Source organism: Saimiri boliviensis, chromosome 1, assembly GCF_048565385.1.
Source record: "Saimiri boliviensis isolate mSaiBol1 chromosome 1, mSaiBol1.pri, whole genome shotgun sequence".
NCBI lineage: Eukaryota > Metazoa > Chordata > Mammalia > Primates > Cebidae > Saimiri > Saimiri boliviensis.
The window spans coordinates 116,592,491-116,609,514 of record NC_133449.1 but is presented as its reverse complement, the minus strand read 5'-3'; the positions used below and the strand labels follow the sequence as shown (position 1 = coordinate 116,609,514).

At 45.3% G+C, this 17,024-nt stretch overlaps 1 protein-coding gene across 3 annotated transcripts in view; it reads left to right on the top strand.

The window, feature by feature from the left end:
* LOC101052402 (liver carboxylesterase 1-like) overlaps positions 1 to 17,024 on the top strand; it is a 38,813-nt gene extending 21,789 nt beyond the window's left edge. For all 3 annotated transcript variants that reach the window (XM_039462743.2, XM_074402766.1, XM_039462742.2), the window contains 6 exons: positions 1,038 to 1,178; positions 3,093 to 3,173; positions 3,439 to 3,586; positions 14,072 to 14,203; positions 16,262 to 16,334; positions 16,633 to 17,024. In XM_039462743.2, the coding sequence (XP_039318677.2) occupies positions 1,038 to 1,178; positions 3,093 to 3,173; positions 3,439 to 3,586; positions 14,072 to 14,203; positions 16,262 to 16,334; positions 16,633 to 16,816 (759 nt within the window). In that variant the 3' untranslated portion in view covers positions 16,817 to 17,024. The remainder of the gene's footprint in view (positions 1 to 1,037; positions 1,179 to 3,092; positions 3,174 to 3,438; positions 3,587 to 14,071; positions 14,204 to 16,261; positions 16,335 to 16,632) is intronic.

The window sequence follows — 17,024 nt, the reverse complement described above, 5'->3', positions numbered from 1 at the left end:
TGTTTAGAAATGAATTGGCCAATTTCCTTCCTTCCATTTATAAATTCACCTGCTTGCTGAAATGTCCTTGTGACCCCGTAATCGATACTGACGGCATTTTGGTCACACACAGGCAGGCGCAGAGCAGGGGACGTTGGATTTGCATGATGGGCGCGTTCCGTCTGAGCTCCAGCGAGGCAGTCTCTGTCTTCTCATTTCATCTCTCATGCTAACAGGTGTCCTCTTTGCGGTCTATTTAGTGCCATGTGTTCTGCACTTCTGTGCTTTTTGTGGTGATGTCACTGTTTAGAGTGGCCCCCAGGAGTAGCGCTACTGTCTCGCGTTCCCGAGCTAAGCAGGCTGTGCTGTGCCTTAGACGTGCAAGGCGCCCGTGTGAGCTAAGCTTGGGTGAGGCAGGAGCTGCAGTGCATTCGGTGTTGAAAAATCCACAAAACAGCACGTCCAGAGAAAGGAGAAGGAAATTGGCCGATTCATACATGAGGCTGTGATGGGAAGTGCTAAAGAAACACCCATTGTCTGTGATGGAGCTGTGGAAGTGTCTTTCCACAGAAACCCACGCATAAAAGAAGGTTGATGAAAATGTGACCAGAGGTTTGCAACAACCTAACCCAGTATTTCCTCTTTGAGTGATGATTCTGTATTCTCTAATTCAGACTCATGGGAGCTTTATCAGAAACAACTGCTGAGACTACCGAAAATCAACTGTGGATGCAGAGAGGGGAATGCGTGCACCTCAAACTGAAATATATACACATGCACTTTTATACAGATGTGTATAATTTTGTATAATACATGTATTTCAGACTGAGTGAAGGCTTCTTTCTCTCCCCATCACCTGACCACTGCCAGCCTCTGCCTGAAGTTCTACCCCTATGTCACACACAGCTACCCCCCACTGAAGTTAGGAACCCAAGTGTGTGTAGCCGTGGCCTATGGCCATGCCAGTCTGTGATGTTGGTCTCACCCTCAGACAGGCAGAATCAGGGAGGATGTGACCAGGGAGGGAATCACAGACTCTGCGCTGCTCTCTCCCTCAGAGTCACGTGTTGTTGCCCACGGTGATTGACGGGGTTGTGCTGCCAAAAGCACCTGAGGAGCTGCAAGCTGCAAGGAAATTCAACCCTGTTCCCTACATGATCGGAATCAACAAGCAGGAGTTTGGCTGGATTCTTCCAATGGTGAGAAGGCGCAGGCCTCTTGGAGGGACTCACCACCCTCCGTGAACCCTCCCATCTCTAGGCCCAGGAGTGCTTCCCTCTCCAAGCCCCACTGAGTCCTGGGCAGCTGTTCCCTACAGCAGGACTAACATTTTCATGGAAACCTCCTCCAGGAGGGCTCAGGTGTAACTGGGTGTCAGGGCCCTGGAATCCCCTCTCCTCAGACTCCCTGATTGTCTTCCTATTGAAGAATCCTGAAGTGTCTGTGCTGGAGGGAGAAAATAATTGTGCAGCTGGGAAAACGGAGGGGATCTAGAAGGGAGAAGGAGCTGAGGAGTCCGGAGAGGCAGGTGGGGGCTTTCTAACTTGGGCTGGGAATGCGTAGTTCTCCCATAAATCACTCATGCTCTTCATCGCTTCATAGGAAATATCCAACGAAGGTGGCTTCTTTTGAGTTACCATTGACTTCTGGGGAACAGTAGACACCTGGGTCTACTTGAGGGTGGAGGGTCAGAGGAGGGTGAGGATGGAAAAACTACCTAATCAGGTGCTATGCTTAATACCTGATGACAAAATAATCTATACACCAAACTCCAGAGACACAATTTACCCATGTATCAAACCTGCACAGGTAACCCTTGAACCTCAAATAAAAGTTGGAAAAAAATGGAAAAAATGATTGACTTCTAAAAGTAAAGAAGGGTTCTCCTTTCAGTTGAAGATGAACAAAGCTGACCCTGGTTATAGCAGTAGGATGGGTTTATTCAGTAACATGATTGCAATAGGGGAAACAGTCCAGTGTGGACTGGACTCACATCTCAAAGCAAAAACAAAAGCCTGGCAATGTTTCATAGGCCAGGTGTGTTAAGGAAACACACTTTGGGCTGTGGGGAGAGGGTTGGTCCATGTGGCTAGACCACATGGATCTCTTCATCCTGGCTCACCTGGGGCAGAAACAAACTCCTCTTATCTTCAGAACAGGACGCCGTGTGTTGGACTGCAGGAAGAACCCACTGAAGTCAGGTTCTACTCTGTCCACAGGGACTGGGAAGAGCAAGAGTGAGCTTCCTGAATGTTTGCATTGCAAAGAGAAGGCTCTCAGGTCCTCGAGGAAACATGGTTGGGTGGTAGATTCACAACCCAAAGGGCAGGGAAAGGGCTTATCATTGCAGGCTTCCTAAAGTAACTGCTGTAGGAGGGTTCAGAGGCCTGTCTGCTTCTCTCTAGGTTTTGGCTGGAGCAAAGAGTAAATTCTCCTGGCAGCATTGAGCCTTCACAGGCAGGCATGTTTAGGACGCTGGCTGCGGTCATTCTAGGGACAGAACCTTAAGCTGCTGGAAGCGATGCTAGAGTTTGGTTGAGTCTCTGAGTGCAGAGGTTTGGTCAGAGTCATTTTGTGCAGAGAGATGTGCTGTTTACCCCTCAGAAGGATTTCAGAGGTTTTACCAAAGACAGAATCCATGAAGGCAGGATCTGGGGCTTTCAGTGTCACCTGTGACAGGTGGTGGTACTTGGGAGATTTCTGTCCTCTTCCCCAGAGCTCCCTATTCTACACTAGCCTGGCAGAAATCTTCCCTCTTCCTATCACTGACCACTGTAGGGATGCCAGCCTGACACACACACACACACACACACACACACACACACACACACACACATTGAAAACACTGGCACAGCTCCTCCAATTTTTTTTTTTTTTTTTTTTTTTTGTAATCTTTGCAATGCTTGAGTTTCTGGATATAAGCCCATTTGAGTCACTGATTTTTCCCATTTCAGTAAAGACCCATGTCCCTGAAAGCCCAGCAAAATTAGAGGACCTTCAGACTGCATTGGTTTGATTTGTTGGTCAGTTTGTTTCTTCTCATTAATTCCCAATGATCCCTAAATCCCTAAATGCTTAATTTTCTTTCTTTTTTTTTTTTTTTTTTAAAACAGTCGATGGGCTATCAACTCTCCGAAGGGAAACTGGACCAGAAGACAGCCATGTCACTCTTGTGGAACTCCCATCCCAGTGTTGTAAGAGTGGCGGAATCACGGAATTGTCTGAGACCATGGAATGAGGGATGAGGACTTGCCCCAAATCATAGAGAAATTCAATGGCAGAAGGAAGACTGGGACCTTGGGGTTTCCCCTATCTTTTCACCTTTCCCACTTCACTTCTCACCCTGGGGGTAGTTGCACAGGACCTGTGAAGTTCACCATTGAGGCAAGCCTTCCTGGTGGGCTGGAGATGCTACATCACTCACCAGGAAGTGATGCTCACTTTATTGATCTATTTCAGAAAATTCCTAAGGAACTTATTCCAGAAGCCACTGAGAAGTACTTAGGAGGAACAGATGACCCTGTCAAAAAGAAAGACCTCTTCATGGACTTGGTGGGGGATGTGATATTTGGTGTCCCGTCTGTGATTGTGGCCCGAAACCACAGAGGTGAGTCCCAGAGGGTCAAACAGGGGAGGGACACGAACCACACCAACTTCTGTATCTGACCCGCCTACCTCCCAGCATAGACAGACATGGAAACAGCCAAGGGATAGGCCTCAAAGGCTGATTCCATATGGCATGGGGGGAGATGCTGTCCTATTTGGTTTATGCCTATAGAAGACTGAGAAAAAAAAAATCCAGAGGCAAGTGGTTTTGTAAGGTGATGATCTCAGATAACAGCAGTGGGGAGGTGGGGAAGTGAGAGAGGAAAGAGATGGAATCCAATCCATGATGCATTGCCAAGGGAGTATCCACTGTGGACAACTGCAGCTAGGAAAATCAAGGAAACATGGAGAAGACAGTGCTCAGGTGCTTCCCTTCTGAGCAGCAAGGGAGCCGGGGTATTTATCCATCAGCTTCCGCTTGTCATTGGTTGAAGGGTGTTCCCAGGACTTGTTAATTCCCTGTGACTTTGACCTGCTAAACACAAGGGCAGACTAGTCTCTTGTGACCAGACAAAGGCCTTAGGCCAGGAGCTACAGATGCTGGAGGTGGAAGTCAGGCTGGCATGCCCAGAAACAGGGGATATGGGTGAGACACTGACAGCATCTGCTGCAAGGGCTCCATGACTGGAGTTATCGTGGGACGTAGGGCTGCTGTAGGACAAATATTGAAAGATGAATTGTGGAAGGTTTTTTAAGGTCCAAACTTGCTGCCAACAAGTTTGTTAAGTATTGGAGCTGGGGAAAGAGTGGGAGCTCTGCACAGGATCCAGAGGGTTGTCCAGGACCAAGAAGGCCAAAAGGAGAAGCCATGGTGGGTGTGGGGTCGGTGGTCTAGAGGAGGGCAATGCCTGAGGCTGGCTTTTGTGCATCTTAGTGTGCGTAGGAACAGGTAGCCAGAAGGCCAGGGCAAGGTCCATGCAGGACCTTCTACCACTGACCCAAGGCAGTGTGGGTGGGTGGTGAGGTTAGGGATGCATGAGCTCACCTAGAGAAGTGTGTACTATCTTGGGTGCCAATCACTGACCCAAGGCAGTGTGAGTGGGCCGTGAGGTTAGGAATGCTTGAGCTCACCTAAAGAGGAGGATATTATCCTGGGTGCCAATCACTGACCCAAAGCTGTGTGGGTGGGGCATGAGGTTAGAGATGCATGAGCTCACCTCGAGAGGAGTGTACTCTCCTGGGTGCCAATCACTGACCCAAGTCTGTGTGGGTGGGTCATGAGGTTAGGGATCCATGAGCTCTCCTAGAGAGGAGTGTCTTCTCCTGGGTGCCAGCTAGAGGAGGTTCACAGGACTCTTTTTCTTCCAACTCTCATTCACCTAGTTTGCAAGACAGGAAATGTCCTCTCTCTAACCATGCTGGAAGGGTTTTTAAATGTGGAACTTCATAAGCAGGATAAAAACGAGCTAAAGCTGATCTAGCAGGTGCCCACACACGATTGCACAGGAAGGTGCAGGTGCTTGTTAACTCTCACTTCTTCACAGGGTCTTGATAAAACCCTTTAACCAGGACCACTGAAGTTGAATCTGTTCTTTCTTTTTTTTTTTTTTTTTATTGCATTTTAGGTTTTGGGGTACATGTGATGAACATGCAAGATTGTTGCATAGGTACACACATGGCAGTGTGCTTTGCTGCCTTCCGTCCCCTCACCTGTATCTGTCATTTCTCCCCATGCTATCTCTTCCCACCTCCCCACCCCCGCCCCTCCCCCATTTCCCCCCAACAGACCCCAGTGTGTAGTGCTCCCCTCCCTGTGTCCATGTGTTCTCATTGTTCAACACCCGCCTATGAGCGAGAATATACGGTGTTTGATTTTCTGCTCTTGTGTCAGTTTGCTGAGAATGATGGTTTCCAGGTTCATCCATGTCCCTATAAAGGACGTGAACTCATCGTTTTTGATGGCTGCATAATATTCCATGGTGTATATGTACCACATTTTCCCTATCCAGTCTATCATCGTTGGGCATTTGGGTTGGTTCCAGGTCTTTGCTATTGTAAACAGTGCTGCAATGAACATTCGTGTGCATGTGTCCTTGTAGTAGAATGATTTATAATCCTTTGGATATATACCCAGTAATGGGATTGCTGGGTCAAATGGGATTTCTATTTTTAGGTCCTTGAGGAATCGCCACACTGTCTTCCACAATGGTTGTATTAATTTACATTTCCACCAACAGTGTAAAAGTGTTCCTATTTCTCCACATCCTCTCCAGCATCTGTTGTTTCCCGATTTTTTAATGATCGCCATTCTAACTGGTGTGAGATGGTATCTCAATGTGGTTTTGATTTGCATTTCTCTGATGACCAGTGATGATGAGCATTTTTTCATATGTTTGTTGGCCTCCTGTATGTCTTCTTTTGTAAAGTATCTGTTCATATCCTTTGCCCATTTTTGAATGGGCTTGTTTGTTTTTTTCTTGTAGATCTGCTTTAGTTCTTTGTAAATTCTGGATATCAGCCCCTTGTCAGATGGGTAGACTGCAAAAATTTTTTCCCATTCTGTTGGTTGCCGATTCACTCTACTGACTGTTTCTTTTGCCGTGCAGAAGCTGTGGAGTTTGATTAGGTCCCATTTGTCTATTTTGGCTTTTGTTGCCATTGCTTTTGGCGTTTTGGTCATGAAGTCCTTGCCTACACCTATGTCCTGAATGGTTTTGCCTAGATTTTCTTCTAAGGTTTTTATGGTATTAGGTCTGATGTTTAAGTCTTTAATCCATCTTGAGTTAATTTTGGTGTAAGGTGTCAGGAAGGGGTCCTGTTTCTGCTTTCTGCACGTGGCTAGCCAGTTTTCCCAACACCATTTATTAAACAGGGAGTCCTTTCCCCATTGCTTGTTTTTGTCAGGTTTGTCGAAGATCAGATGGTTGTGGGTATGTTGTATTTCCTGTGAGGCCTCTGTTCTGTTCCATTGGTCTATATCTCTGTTTTGGTACCAGTACCATGCTGTTTTGATTACTGTAGCCTTGTAGTATAGTTTGAAGTCCGGTAGTGTGATGCCTCCCGCTTTGTTCTTTTTGCTTAGAATTGACTTGGCTATGCGGGCTCTCTTTTGGTTCCATATGAAGTTTAAGGTGTTTTTTTCCAGTTTTGTGAAGAAGGTCATTGATAGCTTGATGGGAATAGCGTTGAATCTGTAAATTACTTTGGGCAGTATGGCCATTTTCACGATGTTGATTCTTCCTAACCATGAACATGGAATGTTTCTCCATCTGTTTGTATCCTCTCTTATTTCGTTGAGCAATGGCTTGTAGTTCTCCTTGAAGAGGTCCTTTACGTTCCTTGTTAGTTGTATTCCTAGGTACTTTATTCTCTTTGTAGCAATTGTGAATGGCAGTTCGTTCTTGATTTGGCTCTCTTGAAGTCTATTACTGGTGTATAGGAATGCTTGTGATTTTTGCACGTTGATTTTGTATCCTGAGACTTTGCTGAAGTTGTTTATCAGTTTCAGGAGATTTTGGGCTGAGATGATGGGGTCTTCCAGATATACAATCATGTCATCTGCAAATAGAGACAATTTGATTTCCTCCTTTCCAATTTGGATACCCTTTATTTCTTTTTCTTGCCTGATTGCTCTGGCTAGAACTTCCAGTACTATATTGAATAGGAGTGGTGAGAGAGGGCATCCTTGTCTAGTGCCAGATTTCAAAGGGAATGCTTCCAGTTTTTGCCCATTCAGTATGATATTGGCTGTTGGTTTGTCGTAAATAGCTTTTATTGTTTTGAGATACGTTCCGTCAATACCTAGTTTATTGAGGGTTTTTAGCATAAAGGGTTGTTGAATTTTGTCAAAAGCCTTCTCTGCATCAATCGAGATAATCATGTGGTTTTTGTCTTTGGTTCTGTTTATGTGGTGAATTACGTTTATGGACTTGCGTATGTTGAACCAGCCTTGCATCCCCGGGATGAATCCTACTTGATCATGGTGGATGAGCTTTTTGATATGCTGTTGCAATCGGTTTGCCAGTATTTTATTGAAGATTTTTGCATCTATGTTCATCATGGATATTGGCCTGAAATTTTCTTTTCTTGTTGAGTCTCTGCCGGGTTTTGGTATCAGGATGATGTTTGTCTCGTAAAATGATTTGGGAAGGATTCCCTCTTTTTGGATTGTCTGGAATAGTTTCAGAAGGAATGGTAACAGCTCCTCCTTGTATGTCTGGTAGAATTCAGCTGCGAACCCATCTGGACCTGGGCTTTTTTTGGGTGGTAGGCTCTTTATTGCTGCCTCGACTTCAGACCATGTTATTGGTCTATTCAGGGTTTCGGCTTCTTCCAGGTTTAGGCTTGGGAGGTTGCAGGTGTCCAGGAATTTATCCATTTCTTCCAGGTTTACTAGTTTATGTGCATAGAGTTGTTTGTAATAATCTCTGATGATGGTTTGGATTTCTGTGGAATCTGTGGTGATATCCCCTTTATCGTTTTTTATTGCATCAATTTGGTTATTCTCTCTTTTCTTTTTTATTAATCTGGCTAGTGGTCTGTCTATTTTGTTGATCTTTTCAAAAAACCAGCTCCTGGATTTATTGATTTTTTGAAGAGTTTTTTGTGTCTCTATGTCCTTCAGTTCTGCTCTGATCTTAGTTATTTCCTGTCTTCTGCTAGGTTTTGAGTTTTTTTGATCTTGCTCCTCTAGCTCTTTCAATTTTGATGATAGGGTGTCAATTTTAGATCTCTCCTTTCTTCTCATGTGGGCACTCATTGCTATATATTTTCCTCTAGAGACTGCTTTAAATGTGTCCCAGAGATTCTGGTATGTTGTGTCTTCGTTCTCATTGGTTTCGAAGAACATCTTTATTTCTGCCTTCATTTCATTGTTTATCCAGTCAACATTCAAGAGCAAGTTGTTCAGTTTCCATGAAGCTGTGCGGTTCTGAGTTAGTTTCTGCATTCTGAGTTCTAACTCGATTGCACTGTGGTCTGAGAGACTGTTTGTTATGATTTCTGTTCTTTTGCATTTGCTGAGGAGTGATTTATTGCCAATTATGTGGTCAATTTTAGAGTAGGTGTGATGTGGTGCTGAGAAGAATGTATATTCTGTGGATTTGGGGTGGAGAGTTCTGTAAATGTCTATTAGGTTTGCTCGTTCCAGGTCTGTGTTCAGGTCCTGGATATCCTTGTTGATTTTCTGTCTGGTTGATCTGTCTAATATTGACAATGGGGTGTTAAAGTCTCCCACTATTATTGTGTGGGAGTCTAAGTCTCTTTGTAAGTCATTAAGAACTTGCCTTATGTATCTGGGTGCTCCTGTATTGGGTGCATATATATTTAGGATCGTTAGCTCTTCTTGTTGCAGTGATCCTTTTACCATTATGTAATGTCCTTCTTTGTCTCTTTTGATCTTTGTTGCTTTAAAGTCTATTTTATCAGAGATGAGAATTGCAACTCCTGCCTTTTTTTGCTCTCCATTTGCTTGGTAGATCTTCCTCCATCCCTTTATTTTGAGCCTTTGTGTATCCTTGCATGTAAGATGGGTTTCCTGGATACAGCACACTGATGGGTTTTGGCTTTTTATCCAATTTGCCAGTCTGTGTCTTTTGATTGGGGCATTTAGTCCATTGACATTTAGGGATAGTATTGTTATGTGTGAATTTGATGCTGTCATTTTGATGCTACCTGGCTGTTTTGTTGGTTAGTTGATGCAGATTCTTGATTGTGTTGCTGCTTTTTTACCATTTGGTGTGTTTTTGGAGTGGCTGGTACTGGTTGTTCCTTTATATGTGTAGAGCCTCTTTCAGGAGTTCTTGTAGAGCAGGTTTGGTGGTGATGAAATCTCTGAGTGCTTGCTTGTTCACAAAGGATTTTATTTTTCCTTCACTTATGAAGCTGAGTTTGGCTGGATAGGAGATTCTGGGTTGAAAGTTCTTTTCTTTAAGGATGTTGAATATTGGCCCCCAGTCTCTTCTGGCTTGTAGGGTTTCTGCTGAGAGATCTGCTGTGAGTCTAATGGGCTTCCCTTTGTGGGTAACCCGACCTTTCTCTCTGGCTGCCCTTAGCATTTTCTCTTTCATTTCAACCCTGGTGAATCTGACGATTATGTGCCTTGGGGTTGCTCTTCTTGAGGAATATCTCTGTGGTGTTCTCTGTATTTCCTGGATTTGAATATTGGTCTGCCTTGCTAGGTTAGGGAAGTTTTCCTGGATAATATCCTGAAGAGTATTTTCCAGCTTGGATTCATTCTCTTCATCACATTCAGGTACACCTATCAGACGTAGATTAGGTCTTTTCACATAGTCCCACATTTCTTGAAGATTTTGTTCATTCCTTTTTGCGCTTTTTTCTCTGTTCTTGCCTTCTCTTTTTATTTCATTGAGTTGGTCTTCGACCTCTGATATCCTTTCTTCTGCTTGGTCAATTCGGCTGTTGAAGCTTGTGCATGCTTCACGAAGTTCTCGTGTTACGTTTTTCAGCTCCATCAATTCACTTATTCTCCTCTCTATGCTGTCCATTCTCGTCAGCAGTTCGTCCAATCTTTTTTCAAGGTTCCTATTTTCTTTGCGATGAGTTAGAACATGTTCTTTTAGCTCATTGTAGTTTCTTACTACCCATCTTCTGAAGTCTGATTCTGTCATTTCATCACCCTCCTTCTCCATCCGGTCTGGTTCCCTTGCTGGTGAGGAGTTGTGATCACTTTTAGGAGGAGAGGTGTTCTGGTTTCGGGAGTTTTCATCCTTTTTACGCTGGTTTCTACCCATTTTTGTGGGTTTATCCACCTGTTGTCTGTCTCTGTCCCAGGGAGTTGGAGCTTTATGAGTTTCCGTTGCACTACTGCCTTTTTTGATTTTTTTTTTTTTTTTCAGGTCGGACCCGCCCAGCTAGCAGCACGCCTAGCCTCTGCCTGCCCGCAGGGGCTTTGCTGAGCTGCTGTGGGCTCCACCCAGCTGCCCTGAGCTCTTCCCTGTAGTCCTTTTTATATGGGTGTAGTTAGAACTGTCTGGGCAATGGTGGCCCCGCCTCTGTTATGGCGGACTCTCTCTGTTGTGGCAAGTTGCCTCGGCAACGGCGGGTTGCCTCGGCAATGGCAGCCTGCCTCCATAGCGGTGGAGAGTCTCAGTAATGGCGGAAGCCCCTCCCCCACGGAGCCGGACCATCCCGGTTCAGCTGTGCTTGGTTTGAAGGGCTCAACCCAGAGGGTTTCCAATTACTGTTTTTGTTTTCGTTGTTGTTGGGGGTGGAGGGGTGGGACCAACCGAGCCTGATCACCTGGCTCCCTGACTCAGAGTCTTTTCTTTTAAGTTGAATGACCCCGCGTTCAGGTCGCTTGTTGAAAAGGCGCCGGGATCTCCCGTGCTGCGACTCACGGAGTCGGCTTGAACCGCGGCGCCGGCTCCTGGCGGATTTTTTGCCTAGGAATCTCCTGGCCTGGCTCACTATTTCAGATGAATGGGCTATTCTGCCGTCTCAGGGCTCTGCTCGCCAGCTAAGAGGGCTCCCAGACCAGTGGCTTTTGTACGGAGAAAGGCAGCAACAGGGAGTGGTCACAGCAGCCGCGCGGGCGGAATCAGCCCCGCGGGGGCCAAAACAGCCGCACCGGCTGGGACTGCGACGCTGGCGACCCCTCTGCCTGGGTATCTCCTGGTCTGTGGGCAATAAGAGTTCGTCTGGAAATGCGGCGTCCACTCACCCTCTGCACTTTCACTGGGAGCTGAAGTCCTGAGCTGTTCTTAGGCGGCCATCTTGAAAGTCGGATCTGTTCTTTCTTAAACTAGGCTTTGCCCCATGCTCTGCGTCTGATTTATACATAGTGTTCCCATCTCCATCTTCTGATGGTTTGAGCAATACTGAACTTGTGTTTTTCATCTGATTTACCGTGACTTTCGGTTCAGGTTTTTTTTGTTTTTTTTTTGGCTACACAGGTCTTATCTACTTTCACTTTCTGTTGTATCTCACTCTTTTTGATGGAAAGACCATTTCTCAATATAAAGTTAATATGTTAAATTGTAGAAAGTTTCAAAAATATGGAAACACATAAAGAAGAAACTAGGTGTCACTCATAATTCCACTACATGGAGGCAAGTGCTATAATTTTTTTGTTTTCTTCTAAACATTTTCCATGTCCTATATACTTCAAAAATCAATTTTGTATTTTGCTTTCATTCATAGAACACTAAGTCGTGAGGAATTTCTGAATGTTGATACAAACTCATCAAAACATCCCTTATTCCATGAAATGACTGTATGAAATTGACTTTGATATTCCTACCTATTAGACATTTAGCCTGGCTGCTCACGTTCTGATGCTACAATAACATTGTGCTCAGCCTAATGTTCATAAGTCTCTAAGCACATGTCTAATACTTTTCTTGGGATTATTTTTAGAAGTGAATAACTTGACTGGACCACAGAAAGGTTTTAGAAGTTTTGGCAAATATTGCAAAATTGCATTCCAGTGCATAAGAATGTGAATTTCTTAACTCCCCTTTTCATTTGGGATACTAAGACTAAAAGTTAATGCTGCCAATTTGTCCCCACCAAAAAGAAGCACATCACCTTGTTTTCATTTGCATGTTTTTCATGACAAGCCCTCTCACTGTCTCTGCTTCTCTTATGGTGCCTAACTGTCATTACCCAAATGTGCACCCTAGTTTTCTCTGAAGATTTGTATTGTGACTGTAGGAATTGTATGAATATCAGTCACTTTAGCCAAAGAGTTTTTACAAAGTAGGTTTTGGGCAGCATGCTGCCTATGATAAGTTCTCTCATTCACAAAAGCTCTTTCCTCTGTGGTTGACTCTGAGTTCCTCTGGAAAATGTTCGAGTTGCAAAGGCAAGGTCAAACCCTCCTTTAAGCACTTTTTGCTTGACCTTGAAGCAGCCATTTAACAGGTGGATTACAGAGCCACAGAGGATGGCTTCTTCCAAACCACGCTTCCTGCGGAGCCGAGGGTGCAGTGAAGGAGGCTGATAAAGATGAGTAAAGAGACTGTTCTTCTTTTTCACGTTTAAATGACACATGTGGGGTGCGGTGTGATCCCAAATTGGTAAATCCTTCTGTGGATGAATATTTAAGGATGCTAAGAAATGATGGCTGGAGGTGGTGGCTCATGCCTATAATTTCAGCACTTTGGGAGGCTGAGATGGGAGGATTAAAGATCAGCCTGGGCAACATAGTGAGACCCCATGTCTACAAAATAATTTAAAATATCAACACAGTAAATACAAACTAACATATGTAAAATCCCAAGTTTATGTAAATAAAAGAGAGATATGCTAAAATAAAAAAGAAGCATTCCCTGGATGGTAGAGGTGTGAGTGATGTTTTAAATTTGATTTTTACAATTGATTTTCAAATTATATAGGATATGGAAAATTTTTAGAAGGAAATACCAAATATTTATAGCCCTTGCTTCAGGTAATGGAATTATAAGGGTTGCCTACTTTCATCTTTATGTGTTTCCATATTTTTGTATCTTCTTCTTATTCCTGTTTCAATTTTATTTTCCAAATTTCTTACTGGAAATTTGAGGTCCAGTAAACTGGACAGTTAGGTCCATCTTACTATTAGCAATTGCTTTTATTTTGTTTTCCAAATTTCTTACTGCACCCGAAAGGAAAGAAGTTGGAAATTTTCTCCAGCAGGCTGGCATGGCCCTGACCCTTTTCTTCTTAGGGTCCTTCTTTGTGGGTATCATGATCAATGCAAAATGCTGAGTCACAGGGCTGGGTGGCCCACGAGGAAGCCCTGAAGGAGCAGCGATCTGTGGCTCCAATGAACCTGACATCTTCTTGGGTCTGGGACAGGAGAGCTTTGTTGGTGGGAGAGGACAGCAGGGGAGAAGGAGAAAGGGCAGGGGAGAGGCAAGGTCACCCTTGCTCAGCCCCTTCTCTTCTCTGCCGCCACTTTAATGCCTTAACATCTTAACACTCCCAGGCCAGGTAGGCAGTGAGACACGTGCGGAGAGTGAGAGGTAAAGCCCTCAGTGTGCAGATTCCTCAGACACAAGAGACAGGTTGTTCACACTCCGCATATGTTTGTATTTAAATAGCCTCACATTCAGACAAGCAACTTGGATTTGCTTGAGTCTTCTCAGGAAGGGTGAGAAAAATACTGGAAATGCTCAAAACTAGGCAGATCAGAAGACACCTGTCAGGGTGGAGACGTCATCCCAGTGAATGAACGCGAGTCTGCTATCAACGAATGACATCCCGTGTAACCAGATGTAGAGAGATTGTCTTGTGTGAGAATGTGCCAGCAGGCAAAGGGGTTTACGTGACTGAGCCAGTGTCCCTGTAAAGGCAGTTATTGAAATGAATTGACCCAGGGTTTCCACATTCATTTATTCAACATTCATTCACTAAACAAACTCCTGGCTCCAATTCCGGTTCCACCTCAACCAGCTGTGCAGCCCGGAGCATGTCACTGAGCTCTCCTGCAACGCTGTTTCTCTACTGTGTTGATATTAGGGGTTTCCTGCAGGGCTGGAGACCTTGGTAGCCTCCAGGTGTGTGTCCGGCTACATGAACTGTGCATGAATCCTTGTCTTCTCAGATGCTGGAGCACCCACCTACATGTACGAGTTTCAGTATCGTCCAAGCTTCTCATCAGCCATGAAACCCAAGACGGTGATAGGAGACCATGGGGACGAGATCTTCTCTGTCTTTGGGGCCCCGTTTTTAAAAGGTAATGGCTCCTTGCTGGCCCTGAGCTTGGAGTTAGGAGATCTGGCTTCCAGTCTTGGTGTGGTGGATTTCAGCAAGTTTGTCCTCTCCTGGTCTTAGTTTCCTGATTACTATGACACTGTTGAATATCATTGGGTGACACCTGGCTTTCTCCCTCTGTAACACTCTTGAAGGAGGATGTGAACTCATATGCCCTATGCACAGAAACCCAGAATCCTGGCCTGTGACATCAAGACAGTGGGGATGTCTCCCGAAGGATTCACTGTAACAGGGTTGAATGTCAGTGGGCTGTCCCCAGCTTCCTCCTGCTCTAATAGGTGAGGGAGGATGTGTATTCATGTACTCTCTGCGACAGACACTAAGAATCCTGGCCTGTGACATCAACAAGACAGGCAATGGGACACATGCAGGACCCTACTGTAAGTTGAGAAGCCACCAATCAATTTCCCTCTCCCAGGAGTGCCCAGAATGTGAGTGAGGGTGAGGTTAGCATTGGTGTTAGCCCTGAGTCAGGTCTAATGTGTGTCTGTTTCTCTTTCTGTCTGTCTAACAAAAACTCATAAACCTTTAGATTTAATACAGTTAATAACTGTTAATTTAGAAATCACAGGATGTATGAATTTGGGGTAGGAGAGCAGACTTTATTTTTGGTATGGTTTACAGTCAGCAAGGTAGCCATCCCATAGGCTGGGAAGGTGCGTCCAGCCAAATCCAGACATAGGCTCATCATTGAAGGAGGAGGGGTTGGGTAGGAGCTCTATGTGGATGGGTTGGCTAAACACACACGTTCAATAGGTTGCAGTGGAAGGAATGAATATTCATAAAGACAGTTCTAATCCCACGTGTATTAAACAAACTTGCATGTAACGTGACCTGTGGGTCATGGGGTGGAGACATCATGTTTAAATGTATTTAAATGTATTACAATTAGGGTTTATAAGTCAAAAGGTCTTCTCAGGACGCAAAGCCCAGCAACTGAGGAGCCTCTGTACACCGGCCAAGTCCAGTCCATGGTTGGTTGTCTTCTTATCTGGAGAAAGTTACTGAAATCAGTCTCTTACGCAATCAAAGCCATAGTTAAGACTGGTGGGGCAGGGTTGTTTCTCCGCGTCTCCAAGCTGCTGGAGTTGTAACTATTTTCATTTTGCTTAACTCCAGGACAGTGCTAGTTTAGCTGCCAGAGAAACAGAAGCACCTCGCAGCAGTGAGAACGGAGTGGATTTTCTAAGGGTAGAGATGCAGGCCTGAACACTTGCCCAGCATGGCCTTAGGTCTTGATTTTAATTTGGTGTTTTATTGCCACAAAGAGTGTGATCTGTCAGAATGATGGCCCTCATTGTATTGCTGATGCTGGTCAGTGGTGTCTAAATCACAAAAGGGAGGGAGTACTGTGAGACGTGTCTGACCTGTCTGTTCCCAGGCAGGAACTCAGTGTAGGGTGTTTTGGGCTCCCCTTAGCCCTGAGGGGTTCTGTTCAGTCAGTTGGGGGTGTTAGGATTTGTTTTTAGTTTACATCACACAACATTTAAAAGAATCCTTCCACAATGTCTTTTAAACCTTAACTCTCAGCAGGTACAGATCTCAAGGGACTCACCACACGGCAGCTCTGGACGCACCAGCGCCTCTGGGCCTCTCCCAGTCGTGCACCCGAGGAGACTTGAGCTCTGTTATTTTTCAGAATATGAATTGTGGGTGTGTGCCAGGGAGGGAGAAAAGTCCCAAGGCACAGCAACCCTGGGAGGTGGGGCTGCTGTAGAGGAAACCCTGGGGTGTGGCATTGCCTGTGACCCTGAGCAGGGAGGAGGCAAGTGAGGGTCACAGGAGACAAAGGCAACCAGCACATGGGATCACATATGCCATTGCTGAGCCCTAGGTCAGCCATGCTCAAAGGTAAAGTGCACTGAAATCCACCAGGATCTTCTTAAGTTCAGAGTTCAGCTCAGTGGGTGTGAAGCATGGGCCAAAAATGTGCTTCTACCAGGCTGGTACATGATGATGCTGCTGCCGGTCCGCGGACCACACTTTGAGTAACAGATGCTTTTTTTCTTCTTCCTAACAGAGGGTGGCTCTGAAGAGGAGATCAGACTTAGCGAGATGGTGATGAAATTCTGGGCCAACTTTGCTCGCAATGGGTGAGGCTGGTGGCCAAGACTGAGCCGGGCTAGTGATGGTGGGGGGACAGAACATGTCTATCAGGAAGGGGCAGCTTCTAAGGTTCTAGTGATCAAACTCCTGACCTTGTGACCATAGCACTCTGACAATGAGAGCTCTCTAAAAATGGATAGGCTGCCCCAGGAGATAGTGAGCTCCCCATCTCTGGAGGTATATAAGCCTCTTGACAGAGATAAGCTTGGGCATCCTCACGCCATCTCAGAGGATTATTCAGACCACATAGCAGCTTTGGGGCATTTCTATTTGATTCTGTTTCAGAAACCCCAATGGGGAAGGCCTGCCCCACTGGCCAGAGTACAACCAGAAGGAAGGGTACCTACAGATTGGTGCCAAGACCCAGGCGGCCCAGAAGCTGAAGGACAAGGAAGTGGCTTTCTGGACTAACCTCTTTGGCAAGAAGGTGGTGGAGAAGCCAACTCAGACAGAACACATTGAGCTGTGAATGGAATGTCCAGCCAGCCTCAGGAGCCTGGAGGAACCAAGAATGGGGTCTTTTGAAAAAGGGATTGCAGGTTAAGAAGGCATCTTATTGTGGCTGGAGAATTCTCTTGTGGTGGGGGATGTGGAGGGGGCAGAGGCCATGAAGAAGCAAGTTTTATATTTGTGACCTCATCTTTGGGAATAAAGGACCTTTTGGAGGCCTAATCAGT